The sequence below is a fragment of the Podarcis melisellensis genome (assembly GCF_964234715.1).
Source record: "Podarcis melisellensis genome assembly, chromosome: 16".
Classification (NCBI taxonomy): domain Eukaryota; kingdom Metazoa; phylum Chordata; class Lepidosauria; order Squamata; family Lacertidae; genus Podarcis; species Podarcis melisellensis.
In genome coordinates this window covers 14,843,145-14,857,525 of record NC_138533.1, presented here as the reverse complement: position 1 = coordinate 14,857,525, position 14,381 = coordinate 14,843,145, and the positions used below count along the sequence as shown (strand labels likewise).

The 14,381-nt window shown below is 48.7% G+C and overlaps 3 protein-coding genes across 4 annotated transcripts; 2 read left to right on the top strand and 1 right to left on the bottom strand.

The window, feature by feature from the left end:
- Positions 1–425: 425 nt before the first annotated feature.
- On the bottom strand, positions 426–3,688 carry MRPL49 (mitochondrial ribosomal protein L49). Its single transcript, XM_081892853.1, has 4 exons — positions 3,535–3,688; positions 2,169–2,334; positions 1,123–1,250; positions 426–603 (listed from the first exon to the last, which is right to left on the bottom strand). Exons 1-4 carry the CDS (start codon positions 3,622–3,624, stop codon positions 457–459), a joined length of 531 nt encoding a protein of 176 aa, XP_081748979.1. The 5' UTR covers positions 3,625–3,688; the 3' UTR covers positions 426–456.
- A 91-nt stretch (positions 3,689–3,779) lies between these two features.
- On the top strand, positions 3,780–8,571 carry FAU (FAU ubiquitin like and ribosomal protein S30 fusion). Of its 2 annotated transcripts, none has more exons than XM_081892854.1 (5): positions 3,780–3,908; positions 6,263–6,345; positions 7,453–7,597; positions 7,972–8,027; positions 8,406–8,571. In XM_081892854.1, exons 2-5 carry the CDS (start codon positions 6,271–6,273, stop codon positions 8,529–8,531), a joined length of 402 nt encoding a protein of 133 aa, XP_081748980.1. In that variant the 5' UTR covers positions 3,780–3,908; positions 6,263–6,270; the 3' UTR covers positions 8,532–8,571. The 2 variants fall into 2 exon arrangements, with proteins under 2 accessions (XP_081748980.1, XP_081748981.1); XM_081892855.1 differs by having other exon boundaries at positions 3,799–3,908; positions 6,258–6,345.
- A 2,771-nt stretch (positions 8,572–11,342) lies between these two features.
- ZNHIT2 (zinc finger HIT-type containing 2) lies at positions 11,343–13,733 on the top strand. The gene has a single exon (XM_081893044.1). The coding sequence runs from the start codon at positions 11,483–11,485 to the stop codon at positions 12,710–12,712; it is 1,230 nt and encodes a 409-aa protein (XP_081749170.1). The 5' UTR covers positions 11,343–11,482; the 3' UTR covers positions 12,713–13,733.
- The last annotated feature ends 648 nt before the right edge of the window (positions 13,734–14,381 follow it).

Genomic DNA, 14,381 nt, shown 5'->3' with positions numbered 1-14,381 from the left:
TGCAGTCTTCTCATTCAAACTCAACTCTGCAGCTAGATGGGCTAGAACTGTTTATTCAACAACCCCCCTTGGAACAGGAATTGTGTACAAGGGATCATTTGCTCTGGAAGACGACTAAGTTTGACAATTGGTTCTAAAATCTACTTGCTCACCTTAGAAGAATAAAGCCAGGCAGAATAATCCAGCAAAATCAGGTTCTTTAGCAAAAGTGCTATTCCCTAACAAGGAACTCGATGGCAGGCATCTAGAAGTTCCACTTGGCCGAAAGTAGAAAATGCTTAGGCTATGCTTGCTCAGCACACTTGAAAGAGCCGTTTGTTTCCTGCAGTACAAATGCAAACCTCTAGGCCTAAATAATCTCCCCCCTGCTCATTATTCCCACCCTACTGATCAACATTATTAGAAAAGTGGACCTTACAAGAAGATAAAAAACTAGTGAGAATATCTCTCATTTATTTAAAAGCCTTTGTCCAACAGCCACTTTTTTAATTCCTGCTCAAAAAATCCCTTGACGCGAATCATGCAGGAAACTTCATGCACTTGGGTGACTGCTGTCCGCCCAGACAGCTGTGTGATGAATTCCTTCACTTCATTTTCAAGGGCCTGGGAGGAAATGAAAAAAAGATCAGAAAGTAGCATGATTAACCCACCTCAATTTCCTAATGACTGGCTAAGAACAGTACAGCCACCACTGTTGTAGTTGTTAAACAATCCTCAACTCTCTGCTACCAATAAGATCACAGCCACTTGCTCCGGATTAACCTGGAACTATCCATAGATAGGGACGCGGGTGGCGCTGTGGGTTAAACCACAGAGCCTAGGACTTGCTGATCAGAAGGTTGGCAGTTCGAATCCCTGCGATGGAGTGAGCTCCCGTTGCTCGGTCCCTGCTCCTGCCAACCTAGCAGTTCAAAAGCACGTCAAAGTGCAAGTAAATAAATAGGTACCGCGCTGCAACCCCAAGAGTCAGCCACAACTGGACCTAATGGTCAGGGGTCCCTTTACCTTTTTATCCATAGATAATCCACTTATTTTATCATCCTAGTATAAGAAAAAACAATGGGGTGCAGTATGCAAAAGTGACATGGGCAGGAGAGAAGGAACAATGTGAATAACACCTACCCAAATATCGCCTTCAATCTTTCTGATGACCGTCATCTTCCTGCACCCTCTGAAGGTAGTATCTGTGTAAACTGGGATATTGTGCATTCGCGACCTCCTTACAAAATAAGGAAGGTCAGGAGGTGGGTCTAGGGTAGGAGAAAGCAAAATGTGTGGATCTACAGATGGTCACATTTATATAACTAAAACAAAGCACAAAGCAGAGAGCTGGGTATACTTGCCCCCCCTTCCTCCTCCAACCCTCCACTAATTTTATAGGCTTTCCTAATTTGTGTAATTAATTAAAGCCACAAAACATCTTGAGGTTCTAGCAAGAGAATAAGGGAAAGGGGTGATGTGAATCAGAAGCAGGTAGAAGTACTGACTTAAAAGGTTTATACCTTGTGCAATAAATGAAATGTCATATACAGGCACCTACTAGTGCCAGACTTGCTTATCGCCAGTGACAGAATGGTGTGATGTGCTTTCTGCTGCCTTCTGTATCTAGTTCAAACTTTACTTCCTAGGGTGCCGAAAGGATAGTACATGTACAAACTCTTTCAGGGACCCCTTCCCTTCAAAAGCTAAGGGTGGGCAACTGCATCTCGCTCTCTCCCTCACCTATCACAGGTGAGGTTTGGCAGGTGGATGCAGCTGTATATTAAGTCAGTCCATCTTGTTAACTACTGTCTACACTGAGTGGCTCTCCGGGATTTCAATAAGAACTCTCCCAGGCCTACCTGGAGATACCACAGGGAATTGAACCTTGAACCATCTGCAGTTAAATAAGATGCTCTACCAGTGAGCTATGACCCTTCCTCTGACATCAATACGACTTTTGACCACACGGTTCTTACTGAGACCTTTGCAAATCAGACCAAACAGCCTGATCGATGGTGCCAGCAAACCCTCTTTCAGCTCAGCCAGGTCTTCACCAACCCCACACCTGATGCCATAAATGATGCCAGGGACAGGGCAGTTAGACCTGGTTGGGCCAAAATGGTCTTGTGAGTCTAAGACTCTGAACTATTTAGAGCAATCAAATTACCCCTTCCCCTGTATTTTACCTTGAGGTGGGCTCCATCCAGAAGGGGTGGGATAACTGTCACGTTTCGGGGGTACTGGTACTCGGGAGGGAGGTATAAGTCTCTCCACAAACCTATATTCATTAGTAGATTCAATAATCCCTGGATATTTCTGTTCTGCAGAGCTGGTTTCTGCTGAAGCTTGCCTCTGAAACAGAAAAACGTTAGTCAACTTACAAGAATTTTGCTTGGGGATATCGTCACTATTTTTCTGCTATAATAATGGCAGAGATAAATTTGTCAGAGAGAAATCAGTTCTTTCTTCAGCTACGGAGAATGAGAATCGTATGCTAACGGGGAACTGAAACTAAATGTTCCTAAAACATTTTTTATAAGTCTTATTGAACCATTTTGGCCAGACAGAATAGGCACAATGTTTGAAGGAGATCTTGCAAGGCCACCTAATTCAACCCCCTGCTTGATGGGGAAATCCAGAGCTAGAACATCACTCAACAGCTTGCCCCAAAAGATGGCTTCCTAGCCTCTGTTTGAAGACCTTCAGCAAGGAAGCACCCACCCTGTAGGGGAAACGCAGAAGACCATTGTAATTTTGAGGAGTTAGATGACATGTCTCTTTCCCTTTTACATCCCTGGTTTAAGGTTTGCTGATTCATGATAGTATAATTTGTATTTCACACACCAGTATCAGGAGTTTCCTGGGTCCCCTGTGTTCTAAGTGCGGATTGGCTAGTGGGGAGGATACCCATATGCAGTGAATTGGGTTGGAGACTCTCAGCTGCTCCACATTAGTTGCACCTGGTATCCCGGGCTGGTCAATCACAAAATTCAACTTGAGCCACTCTGCCTAACAAGCACCCCAGAAGAATAAAAAATGGGGCAAGGAAGAGATAGGAAGATGTCCATGTCTACCATCCTGACCTCCTTGTAGAGTAAACAAATAAGGATAATAGTCTATGAAGTATCGGTCAGGAGCCTACAGCCCACCAGATGTTGCTGGATTACAATTCCCATTAGTCCATTCTAATAGCCAAGCTATTTGGGCCTGAGGAGAGCAGGGCTCCCAACAACATCTCGAGGGCCAAAACTTCCCCATTCCTGCATTAGAGGGGACTGCGAAGTCCCTACTCAGCATCCCAGATGATGTCAAATAAAATAAAAACCACTGCCCTCACCCTCACCGCTCATTTTTTACATAACACAGAGCAAACACGGATTTGCAAAGCTAGAAAATGCTCTTTTCTTTTGGAGAGGAAGCTCTACCCGCTGTATTTTTGCCCGTGCCCTGAAGCTCCGGCAGAGGCGGCGCCCGTCTCACAACCTAATCCCTAGCCGCTTCCTTCCACGGCCCCCCGCCCCCTCCCTCAAGCTGTGCTCGAGTCCCCTTTACCGTATGAGCCGCCGCCAAGAGTCGCTGCCGCCATCCTCCCAGCAACGGCCCCGTCCGTAGCCCAACTCTGGCGAAAGCCAAAGTCGCCATCTTGCGAGGAGGAGGAGAAGCGCGGGTTGAAGGCGTCAACGCGACCCTACCATAGAGAGGGCACGGCGCCACCATAGAGACAAAATGATGGTGCCAGCGCGGCCGCGAGAGAACACAAAGCCGAACCAACCATAGAGATGCCCACGCCCACGCCCGACCCCACTGCGCCTGCGCCCTGGTAGTCCCGCCCCATTTCCTGCCTCTTTCCTTTTCCCTCGTCTGCGTGCGCGGAGCGGCGGCGACTCTTCGGCTCTCCCGGCTCCATCTTGGATCGGCGACTGAGGGTGAGACGGGAAGGGAGGGGAATCAAAAGGAAAATGGTGGGGGTGGGGTCCCCCGGACTCCTGAGTCCCCTTGAGCCAGCCCTCAAATCCAGGCCTCCTATTTGGAGAGGGGGGAATTGGGGAAGGGCAGGGAGTGGAGCCCGCATTCGACCTACTCGGAAGTAGACCCCATGAAGTGAATGAGCGCGGCTGACTTCTGGCCCTTGGCCCAGTGGGCCTACTCGGAGCAGGACTGGCCTCGGCTGCACGCGGCTCGCAGGGCCCCGTGAAGCACGTGGAGATGGAGCGGGACGCGTGTTCCAGCGATGCGGGCGGCCGGAGTTGCCTTGGTCGGACCGTCCGTCCCCGTAGCCTCGGCTTCCGCGGGGACCGTAGAGAGGCTCCCCGTGTCAGTCCGTACGGAAAACGCGGCCAGCAAGGCTCTTCTCACGCTGCTAAGACTGAGAGACTGCGCAGGCAGGCAAAGGCCATGGAGCCGCTTTTAAAAGCCTGAGGAGCAAACGAAGCTGGGGGGACGGGACGGGTTTGCCTTGTTGCCATTCTTATATGACCCCCTATGTGTGGATGCTGCTTCCTCAAGAAGGGGCATGACAGGTTACCGAGGCAAAAACGGGGTGAGGGAATGGAAGCGAGGAGAGAACGTTGCTTGAATGGCACATCCTTTGCTTGAAGTAAAAAGTAGGGACTAGGAATGATCCAGATGAGTTTTGCTGGAGACTTTAAGGAGACAAGGAAGGTTGCTGTACAGAGGCATTGCAGGAGACCTTTATGCAGTGACTAGGTTTTCATGTTGCCCCATAATCAACGTTCCCTGGGCATTATACTTATTTATATCCTGCCTCTCCCCACTGACAGGGACTCAAGGCATCTAACGGATAAAATGGAAACAACTAAAAACATAGGCAGTGCATAACTGGTTGTGCATAACTCTTCTCATGTAGGTAGAGTGGGCTTGGGGTATGTGTAAGTGAGGTTAAGGACATAACGATTGGGCGTGGGTAATTAAATACAGTACTTGGGGTTTTTGTATTGGTATTTTTTTTGTAAGGGAGTGATAAGAGCCAGGACTCCTGAGTGCTTTTTATGTGACTGGGGGAAAACACTGTCTAAGTGAACTCCTGGCTTTTCCTGGAGAATTCAGTGGAGGAATGGGATTAAGAGTCTGAACCTCCTGGGTCCTCTTTTAAGATAGAAAGATAAATGGAGGGGTAGCAGGGTGTGGGGAAGAGATGGAAGAGTTTAATAAGGTAGAAAGCAGATAGGAATTGCAGGGAGAAGGCTGGGTGGATGGGGAGTAAGTCAGGATGCTGGTATTCATATTGTTAAGCCTGGTTGCTAAGGTGTGGGAAGGAATACAAGAGATATGATTTCAGAACTGTAGTATTTGGTCACATCCCCACTATACATTTAAAACACATTTATGCCATGTTAACAGACATGGCTCCCCACAAATAAACATGGGAACGGTAGTTCACCCATCACAGAATTACAGTTCCCGTTAATATACTGCAGTTCCCAGGGCAGAGGGGCAGCCATGGCTGTTAAGGTGGCAGTGCTGTGCCTTGAATGGTACAGTGTGTGTGTGACCAGGATTCTCTGAAAGAGAATTGGGGACGGCTACCTTCTCACTTTGCAACAGATAGGTCAAGACATCTCTGTTTCTGTGTGTGGAGCTGTTTGTGGCCCAGCAGATGGCACTGTGTGTTGTTCAAATGGGGGGCGGCGATAATCTTTGAGAGGAACTGTGTTCAGGTTGGCATTTCCTAGTGGACTCTGTTCCCTGCACCATATTTGGAAGGATACACACGGACAATTTTGTGAGTCCCTGAAACAAAGAATTTAGGGGCCTTCCAGCAGTATCTTGATGGAAGCTAAGTTGTTGCCAGGATGAGCACCAATAGCAGGCTGAATGGAGAGGCTTGTGAGCCACATCTCACATTCTGAGTTTGTTCTTGAACAGCAGCATTACCTTGAGGTCTGCTTTACAGAATGGAGAGAGAGTTTCCTAGTCCAAAAGATAGGTGGGTAAATGCCAGTGGTACTAGCTTAAGAAGTAAGAAGAGGCTGCTGGATCCGGCCAATAGCCCATCTAGTCCAGCATCCTATTCTTGCAGTGCCCACCAGATGCCTGTGGGAAATGAGCAAGCAGGATTTGAGCACAAGAGCCCTCTCCTCTTCTGTGGTTTCCAGCAACTGGTATTCAGAAGCATTGCTGCCTCCTACTGTGGAGGGCAGAGCATAGCTATTGTGGCTTGTGGCCATCAATAGACCTCTTTTTCATGAATTTGTCTAATCCTCAGGAGGAAATGCTATACTTTTGCACCCTAATCTGATTGCTGTTCTCTTCAGCACAGGTGGAACCATGCAACTCTTTATTCGTGCTCAGAATCTGCACACCCTTGAGGTGTCCGGGCAAGAAACAGTAGCTCACCTTAAGGTAAGGAACAGTTGTTGTGCTATTTACTAAATTATTGTCCCACTTTTCCATCTATTGGTGTTCAAGGCAGAGTGCTGTACCCCACTAGGTTCACTGTACTTGGTTTGTTGCATAGCAATAGCGAGTGTTGCTTCTGCTGTTCTCTAGCTGCTGTATTTGAAGTTGGGAAGGGATTACCCCCCTGTATAGATTGGTCTGAGGCTCTTGACACTTGTATCTATAGTTTTGCCACCTTTCATTACAGCTTAACTTTGTTTGCAGGAGTCACCTGGAGCCTTGGCTATTTCTTAGCGGCCCAGCAGCCATCTGCTTGTGTGACCAGTTGCTGGGGGTGGGGAAGGGGATATTGGGTCAGACACCTGTGGCCTTTCAGGTCCTTCCAGCTCATTCTAGTGGCCTTGGGTGGCCTTAGGACTAGGTCTGTGGTCTGAAGGCAGCAACCCTAGGCTGAGTGAGTGAGCCTATCTGGGTCTGGTCAGTGCCTGGATGAGAGAACACCTTGAGGTCCATTGAAGACACAGAAGACACAGTGTGCAGTGGCTTCTCTTTCTTGCAGCTTGGGAAAGAGGCTGAGACAAGCAGGGCTTTATTGTTACTCTCCCCCCTCCCCATAATCAATGTTACATTTTGGTGGACATTTTAAATCATTTTGTATGCTTTTAATAGTTGATTGTAAGCTGCCTAGAGACTGTCCTTCCTTAGCTAACAAATAAAATGCATGGCTCCTGCAAACACATTCAACAGAACCTTGATACAGCTGGGGTGTTGGTAGAAGTGAAGCAGAGTGGTGGTGGTGCTTAACCCTTCCCCTCCATGCTCCTTTTTCTACTGCTATTTTTCCCTTGCTTCGTTTCAGACATGCCCTTACAAAAATTCACCAGGGCTTTCTTAGGGGAGGGTTGGGCACACACGCTACCCCATCTCTGCTGACTTTTCCTTGAGGGACTGGGAAGTTCACACACAAGGGCTACTGAAGAGTTGGCTGTCGACGTGTCCTTCCAGCTCAATTCCGTTTTCCTTGTCCGTGGCCTTTGTGCCACCCTCCCTGCTGTTGCAATTAGAGCGGTGGGGTGTTTCGGTGACTCATATCTCCCTTCCCCTCCCCAGGCCCACATCGAGTCCTTGGAGGGCATTGTGCCTGAGGATCAAGTGATCCTTCTTGGTGGAACCCCCCTGGAAGATGATGCGGTCATTGGGCAGTGTGGCATCAGTGACCTCACAACCCTGGAGGTTGCTGCACGCATGCTGGGTGGTAAGTATGGAGCCCCCAGAACTATTTGTGGCCGGGGGGCAGGTACCAAGGTGATGGCAGTTGGGTTGAGGCTTGTTGGGTCCAGTTGGCTAGAAGACCAGCATTTCATTGCCGCAGGTGATCAGAAGTCAGGATTTTACCCTGCGTAAAGAATGTGGAGAGTAAACTTTCAAACAATAGCCAGCGGGTGGGTTTTAGCCCTCCTGTAAAGGGCTGTGCCAGCCTCTTCTCCCTGGACCCAAATATCTTCTCATCAACAAAGGTCCTGGTTGACAAGATTTTCTTTAGCCCACACGCCTCTGGTCACTTCTGTCAGCTGTGGTGGTGCCTCCAGTGGCCTCCCTGATATCTTTTTGTGTTTCTCTCCTCCTCAGGTAAGGTCCATGGCTCCCTGGCTCGTGCTGGCAAAGTGAGAGGCCAGACCCCAAAGGTAGGTCCTGTTTTTGTTTTCTGCTGTATGGGAGGACTCTGAGCCACAAAGCCCCATCAGCATAAGAGTGCCTGGCTTGCAGTCCAGGGAGAAATCCATGAAGTATAGTTTACCCCGGCATGCTCTTGAGCTAGCAGCTGCTGAATTTGGCCCAGTCCATAACTTAAGTGCCCAAATGTCTTCAGGCAGGATTGGGCTGGGTGGAGAGCTGTCAACTGCCCGACTTTCAGGGTGTGGTTCTGGGAGTTGCGTATCAGGGGCTAGACTTTGCATGGTGGAAATTGAGGCTGCAGGGCAGGGTGAATGGTGGTAGGCTGAATTCCTTGCTGAAATTCAAGTGGATCTTTTACTGATTCCTGTTCGGTTTTGTTCTCCCAGGTTGCTAAGCAAGAGAAGAAGAAGAAGAAGACTGGCCGTGCCAAGAGGCGCATGCAATACAACCGCCGCTTTGTCAACATTGTGCCAGGCTTTGGCAAGAAGAAGGGCCCCAATGCCAACTCCTAAGCAGCACCCAGTTACCTAATAAATCTGATCTTAGCTTGGACCTGGTGTTGGTGGGTGTTTTTCTTCCTTATTGGGAACAGGGGCTTTGTTTCACTTGAGCCCGAGGACTGCAGTCGATTCAGAGAAAGTGGGGCAATCAAAGTTGCAAAGTGGTGTAGGAGAGCTGAAAATAATGCCACTGTATTTCACATCTGGCAACCCATGTGCCCCTTTGGTTGCAGATAGTACATGGGTAAAGGTAAAGGGACCCCTGACCGTTAGGTCCAGTCATGGATGACTCTGGAGTTGTAGCACTCATCTTGTACAGCTTCCTGGTCATGTGGCCAGCACGACTAATTCGCTTCTGGTGAACTAGAAACGCCATTTACCTTCCTGCCGGAGTGGTACCTATTTATCTACTTGCACTTTGACATGCTTTCGAACTGCTAGGTTGGCAGGAGCAGGGACCAAGCAACAGGAGCTCATCCCGTTGCAGTGATTTGAATTGCCAAGCCCTAGGCTCTGTGGTTTAGACCACAGCACCACCCGCGTCCCCTAGTACATGGGTAGATGAGTCTAAAAATCTCAGGACACAAATTTTCAGCCAGTAGTATTGTATTTAGTGTTAACTCTGAAAATATATATACTCCATTCTGACCAAACTAAGCCTCCGTTTAGCTATTTTAAAAATTTGTATATCAGGTTCAAGATTGTGGTCTACCCACTTCAAAAACATTCAAGAATCCACCCATCACAGCACAGCTGAGTGGAGAGGACTGCGAAGCAAGTAGAAAAGTGCTTAATGTCCTCTTTCCGATCACTCGGGGATTACTAAATCAGTCTTGGGAGGGGGAAGTTCCTTTTTCAGGGTAAGAGTTTTTAGAGGGAAATACTGTCACCGGCCACCTTCATAAAAATAAGAAGTAAGCATATATGCATTTAAAATGGGCAAGCTCTCCATTGCCCCTCCATGATGGCATATTTCCACGGCTGGTTTTTATATGTAGTGCATTAGCCTCTACTATTTGACAAATCACTTCCACTAGGAGTTCACAAAGCAAGAAAGTAATGGAGGGAGAGGGCCAATGGCCAACACAGTGCTCATTTAGTTTGATGTATTTTTAAGTCTGTCATTGGAGAGGGCTCACAGGATGGACTGCTTTCATACAGAAAATATTTCCAACACAAGTATCATGGAGAAGGATTCTGGCTTGTCCTTGCCATGCTTTTTTTCCTGCCAAGGGATGTTTTATTGGAGGGGAGACAGGAACCTGGCCATGGTCCAAAGTGGACAGCCACAGGTTGACCACTGTAGTAGCATGGTAGTGCTAAAAATGCTGCTCTTGAAGAAGGGGAACGCAGATTACATTACCTGCTCTACTACCTCTGCTTGGTGGCATGTGTTTAGCTATTTAAGATGGGCTTGAGTCGGTGGGTTCAGAAATTGCAAGTAAATACATGTTGCCAATTAAGCTCTAGCCGGACCTGGAAATGCTGCCAGCTGCTCCTCCCTCTCCCAATTGCTCCAGTCGTCCCTGTTGCCCACCCACTGGTGTTGCCTATTTCTCTCTGTAAATTTATACAGTGTTGATTCTTCACTACCACACTCTACCCCCATTCCTTTGAGGTCTCTGGAAGTTACATTCTTCTGCTTCCTGCCCCATGTCTGCAGGCATAAGCATTCAAATGCAACATTAAGCTGAACTGTTGACAACAAATTAACTGGTGCACAATTATTTTTATTCTATATTGTTCAAAGAGCAGAAGGAGCTGCCACGCCCTCCAAGAGCTTGTCCATCCCCTGCTCCCAGCTCACATTTTTGGACCCTATGAAAATTGCTCTTCGCAATCAGGATTTTGGCGCACACCTGCCAAATTGTACAAATACACCGCATATTGTAACTAGCTCAGGATTTTGGCACACACCTGCACAATACCTGTTGGGTATTGGAGAAGGCAGGGAGGCCAAACTGCAGGTGGAGGTTTTGTGTCCCCTGCCCCCATCCTCCCTGCAGCAGAGATCTACAAGGAGCAACAGTCCCATTAAGGAGGAGAAAATTGATAAGTGACCCCCTCCTTACCCTGGTTGTAAATCAGAAGGCAGTTAAGTAGATGGGGCATGCTGAATGTTCTGCTTGGTGGGGCAACATGGCACTCGCCTTAAGAACCAGCCTCCACCATTAAGAACAGTATACGACCCACTTAACAAATCAGGTATGCTTATATCTCAAACCAGCGTGGCTAACTTCTCAGCGTAGCACAGCGCCAACTAAACGCCAACTACTCTGGATATGAGCGCTATAAATATATTAAGTGGATATAACACAGCCTCTGCTCTCAGAAGCACTTCTAAGCTTAAAAGCAGCAGGATACACTGGATCTATTTTTATTACCGAAAAATCAGGGGAAAGCGCGAACGCAGTCCCCCACTACCACAAATTATGCAGTCGAGTTTCCCGCATTTGGGGAAATCGCAGGGGTCAGCACACCCGCAGTGCAATGGATGAGCCTCACCCTGGGAAAACCACCTTCATGATCATGGTGTCTCCCCTGCCAGGTAAGTATGAGTTGGGAACGCTCAAGCACCTCCTGGGCACTCTTTGGCTCTGTTATGCAAGATATGGTGACCTCTTCAAAGTAGGTGCAATAAACCGCTCTGGTAGAACAGCAATGCTTCCATATATAATATCGGTAGATTTATGACTTCAGATGCCCTAAAGTCCCCGGTCTGTTCTCCGGTTTTCCTCCCACAATGCACTGTTGTGGCTAGATTTACATACGTGAGTGCGTCTGCGCGGAAACCAGTTTTCAAGGAACGCGCGCACAGCCTTCTGGGGCTCGGCGCTCTCCGGCCCGAGAATGAACGGAAACTTCCGATTCGCAGCAAGGTATTAACGCGGAAACCCTTTAAACAGGCTGCTGCCGGAAATTCCCGAACGCGCTCGGCGTTCCTCGGCTGCCTCTTCTCCGGCATGGATTCCGCGGGTTCGAGTCCCGCGCCGGATATTCCCTGCGGGCACTGCCAAGCCGGGCGAGCCCCTTACACTTGCCCGCGGTGCCACCTCCGCTTCTGCTCCGTGCCCTGCTACCGGGACCACGGTACCTGCGCCCAGGACTTCCAGAGCCGCGAGCTGGAGCTAAGTCTCCGGGGCCTTCGGGGGGACAAGGCTTCCCAGCGCCGCCTGAGAGAGGCCCTCCTGCGGCTGCAGGAGCTACGCGAGCCCGGGGATGACGGCCTTTCGCTAGGCCTCAACCCTGACGTGGAACAAGAGGAGGCGCTGTGGGAGCAGCTGAGCCCCGGCCAGAGGAAGCACTTCCAGCGGCTGCTGAGCAGCGGACAGATCTCAGGACTCCTGCCGGCCTGGGAGCCTTGGTGGCTAAGGGGCAAGAGATGCAATGGCACTACCCTGATCCAGGAGCTCCAGGGGGACTCCAGGGATGCTCAGGAGCAGGAGCCCCACCGGCACCCGGAGGCCTCTTTGCAACAGCCACCACTTCCCACCCACACAGAAGAGGCTTCTCCCACCGGCACCCGGAGGCTTCGACAGCAAGCAGTGCCCACGTTGCCATCCTCCATCCCTCCACTGGCCTCCCTGACTCGTACTCCTGCCTCACCTCTGGTCCGCTTCCAGCTGCCCAATGTTCTCTATGCCTATGCCTACGCTTTGGCGCTGTATAACGGAGAGGCGGACGAGGCAGAGATGCTTCCTGAGTTTTGCGAGACGGTCCTTGACGTTTCTGGGGCTCTGGGGGCAAAGCAGGTTTTCCACTCTACAGCCGAGGCCCTACAAGCTGCCCTCCAGGCACTGGCAATGGGGCAATACCCTGAATGCCTGCTGGGCAATGCTGAGGTGATGGTGGCCGTGGCCCAGATTTTAATGGGGGAGTGCCAGGCCCAGCAAAAGGGGTTCAGCCTGGCTGCCCTCGCCCACATGGCCCGACTGCTGAGCAAAGGGAAGAGGCGGCTACCTGCCCAGGACCGAGCCAGAATCTCTGGGGCCCAGAAGAAGTGTGAGTTCTTGCTCTCCTGGGTGAATGAGAATGAAGTGGCTCTGAGCCTCCTGGCCTTGGAGGTGCAGCAGGAATACCACGCCCACCTAGACATGGTCAAGGAGGTGGGGGCTGTCAGCCAGGAACTGGAGCGGATGTGGGGGGCCAAAGTGCCTCCTGCTAAGAAGCCCCTGATAGAAGAACTGGACTGAATTCAGGAACTTTGACAGCTGTCAGATGCTCACCAGCTGGCCTGGGAGGGAGTTGGGGGGAGAGTCCTCCTGCTGAAACCAGATTAGGCTTTGGAGCAGAAAATTGAATACTCTGTAAACTGGATCACATATTGGATTAGACAAGATTAGCCCCTTTTCTGTCTCACTTCGCGTTAACACCTTGAAATGGAGTAAGGCTTGGGTTTCAAGAGGCACTTGTGGCAGCTGCTGGTGTAATAAATTGGTGAACTTTCTTGCTGCTCTTGTTCCATTTTTTAATCAATGGCCCAATCCTATGTGTGGTTAGTTGGGATAAGGATGGTCCCACTGTATCTAGTAGAGCTTACATTCTAGTAAATACATTGAGTAGCCACCCTCCGGACTGCCCTGATTGAAGAATCTTACAAAGTGTGAATGGATATTGAACTCAGCGGGCCTTTCTTCTCAGAACATGCTTTAGGATTAAGGCACACCTAGCGGAAGTATTAACAGCCAATGGGTTTAGAGTTTAATAATCTGGAGTCAGCATATTAAAACACAAAGGTGTGTTCCTTGTTGTAAAATAATGAGTGAACATGTGATCTGTTGATCTGAGGGAAATTAGCTACCGTCACTGTCATTACTGAAATTACAGCATTTTGGCAGCTTTCTTGTATCCAACCGTGATATGGAGAAAAATACCCTCTTGGTAATATCTCTGTGGACTCTGCATTCACCGTTGATGTCCTCAAAGAAGTGTGGAGCAGCAGCTTTGCCAAAATTACATTCCAAACCCTCAGAGGTTTGAATATATTATTTATTAAAATAAGTTACATTTGCTCATTTCTCCCTCCCCTTTCAAAAATGCAAGTAAATAACCCCCCTAATTTCCCGCCCAGCCAGGGAAATCCAGTTTAATCTTTAACCCACCAGCATCTACAGACAACTCTGGTGTGCTCCAATTCCTTCTACTGCTCTGTTATGCTTCCATTGACTCTTTAGCAAATGGCTGGTGTGTGTGTGTGTGTGTGAGAGAGAGAGAGAGAGAGAGAGAGAGAGACAGAGAAAAAAGGTTGCTCTCTGTTCCATGCACACATGAAGCGCCCAACTAGACCTAAATTAAGATTCTGCATAAATTTGAAATTCTGCAGACTTGACTGCAAACATTCCCCTAGCCTAGCCGAAATGGTTAAACCTGACAAAAACTCAGAAAGTTCCCTGGTGTTAATTTGCTGTTCAAGAAACATTTGGCTTTCAGTGGTTACTAAAATCTAGTCCCCAAAATTCAAGCTTGATTAGAAATCATTCAAAATCCAGATTGAGAGTTTTTATGTTGCTTTCTGGATGTCTAGTGACATCCATAATCAAAAAGCGGAGTTAGCTATTTTTCCCATCCCAAAATAAATCCAGTTCTGTTTAATATGTCAGGTTTCTCAGTACAGCTTTCTTAACTTCCTATAAACAGGAATCTGCCTTTTCCAGGAATCTGCCTTTTGCGTGCCAAAGATCTCAGATTTCTTAAAAAATGTTTCCTTAATTAACTGAAAATGTTTCTAGTCCTTATTGCTCCAAAACGAGTTGCGGTGGAATCTCAGAGGCCAGAGCAGCACTTCCAGTGGGTTGCAGCTTGCCAGATGTCTTTGATGTAGCTCAGTGCTCTGCTGCATTGCAGAAACAGAATAAATATGTG

Bases quoted from the DNA above. Each gene is read 5' to 3' on its own strand.
- MRPL49 (XM_081892853.1), bottom strand. From the start codon at position 3,624: ATGGCGACTTTGGCTTTCGCCAGAGTTGGGCTACGGACGGGGCCGTTG. The intron at 1,251-2,168 runs GTAAAATACAGG...CTCCTACCCTAG, and splicing joins TGGATGGAGCCCACCTCAAG to ACCCACCTCCTGACCTTCCT. The intron at 604-1,122 runs GTAGGTGTTATT...ATTTCCTCCCAG, and splicing joins AGATTGAAGGCGATATTTGG to GCCCTTGAAAATGAAGTGAA.
- FAU (XM_081892854.1), top strand. From the start codon at position 6,271: ATGCAACTCTTTATTCGTGCTCAGAATCTGCACACCCTTGAGGTGTCC. The intron at 6,346-7,452 runs GTAAGGAACAGT...TCCCCTCCCCAG, and splicing joins AAACAGTAGCTCACCTTAAG to GCCCACATCGAGTCCTTGGA. The intron at 7,598-7,971 runs GTAAGTATGGAG...TCTCCTCCTCAG, and splicing joins TGCTGCACGCATGCTGGGTG to GTAAGGTCCATGGCTCCCTG.
- ZNHIT2 (XM_081893044.1), top strand. From the start codon at position 11,483: ATGGATTCCGCGGGTTCGAGTCCCGCGCCGGATATTCCCTGCGGGCAC.